The 1,284-nt window shown below is 51.2% G+C and overlaps 1 protein-coding gene across 1 annotated transcript in view; it reads left to right on the forward strand.

Moving 5' to 3' along the window:
- Positions 1-587: 587 nt before the first annotated feature.
- The window catches only part of RDM1 (RAD52 motif containing 1), a gene marked incomplete at both ends in the record, with an annotated part of 2,485 nt that continues 1,788 nt past the window's right edge, over positions 588-1,284 (forward strand). Inside the window, 2 exons of the mRNA XM_010289725.1 lie at positions 588-767; positions 1,145-1,267. Of these exons, the coding sequence (XP_010288027.1) occupies positions 588-767; positions 1,145-1,267 (303 nt within the window). The remainder of the gene's footprint in view (positions 768-1,144; positions 1,268-1,284) is intronic.

Raw genomic sequence — 1,284 nt, forward strand, 5'->3', positions numbered from 1 at the left:
CCCCCATCTGCACTGATGGCTTCGCCTGTGTGCTAATAATGTATTTTTAAATCCCGCCCTTTTATTTTTGCGGGTTTTGATCATTTTTTTTAATTTTCCTTGTCTCCTTGAGGCGCGCTGGGTGTGGGGCCACCCCGGGGGGGTTTCGGCCCCGGCGTGTCGCGGCTGGGTGAAAAAAAAAGCTGGTTGCGTGGTCTGCAAGAGCCCGGCACAAGGTGGAAGAGCTGGAACAAAACCCCCTTAGCCTGCAAAATACTGCGCGAAACGGTGCGCCCACACAAAGCGGGACGGCGGAGAGCAAGAGACAGGCTGGCATGGGGGGCGGGGACCAGAAAAACCCGTGTCTGGCTCCACTCTCCTCCCGATCCGGAGGCTGGATGACAAGTGAGATGTCATTTTTGTGGAGAGATACTCATCTTAAGTCTTACTGCTTGTTCCAGGCCTTATTGATGTTAAACAGTACTAAAAACTTTCCTTGTTTTCTAGGTAATCGGGCCTTGTGAGTAGTCTTCTCTGTCGCTGTTGCTCAGCCCCTGGAGTAGCCATAGATACTTCAAAAGACCCTTTTTTCTCTTGTTTTTCCTCAGCGTTCCCTGTTTTCAGCGTTTTCCAGATTTGGGCCTCTCTACTCAGTGCGAGCGCACAGAAATGCTGCCGTGGCTGGGCCTGGATATTACGCCATCATCAAGTTTTATTCTGCTGGAGATGCCAGCAGAGCCCAGCGCGCGTGCAATGGGCAAAGGCTGTTTCAGAAATCTCCTTTGAAGGTAAGCAGAGCAGCCCCAGGTGTGAACCTTGCAGGACTCGGCACCGTGACCTCCAGCAGCAGGGTGGAATCACATTAAATATTTGCCGATCTGTGCAAAAAATATACTAACTTTTGGCTGGATGCTACAACCGTGGTGACATCCCCCACCGCTGGCTCCCAGGTAGTATTTAACCAGTAAAATGGCAGCATCCCTCCTCTGGAATAATTTGCAGGGCCTGTTCCTGGGTAAAAAATATTTAACGCATCTTAGAAGCACACATGTGGTCAGGGAGTAAGTTACCTTTGGATAACTCTCCCGGAGCCATCAATGGTGTGTCTGTAGTGGGAACCTTGCAAGCAAAGTTTGGCTAACCAGGGTTCTTCTTTCCTGGACAGGTTTGTGTTTGCAGCAGGCAGAAAGGGTTTCAGCGACAAGTTCTTGCTCTCAACAGCAGCAAGTGCCAGGAGTTGGCCAACCACTATCTTGGCTTTAACGGCTGGGGGGGGCGCGCCGCCCACGTAAAGGGGCGCTTTTT

This window comes from Phaethon lepturus, unplaced genomic scaffold (assembly GCF_000687285.1).
Source record: "Phaethon lepturus isolate BGI_N335 unplaced genomic scaffold, ASM68728v1 scaffold40416, whole genome shotgun sequence".
Taxonomy (NCBI): Eukaryota; Metazoa; Chordata; class Aves; order Phaethontiformes; family Phaethontidae; genus Phaethon; species Phaethon lepturus.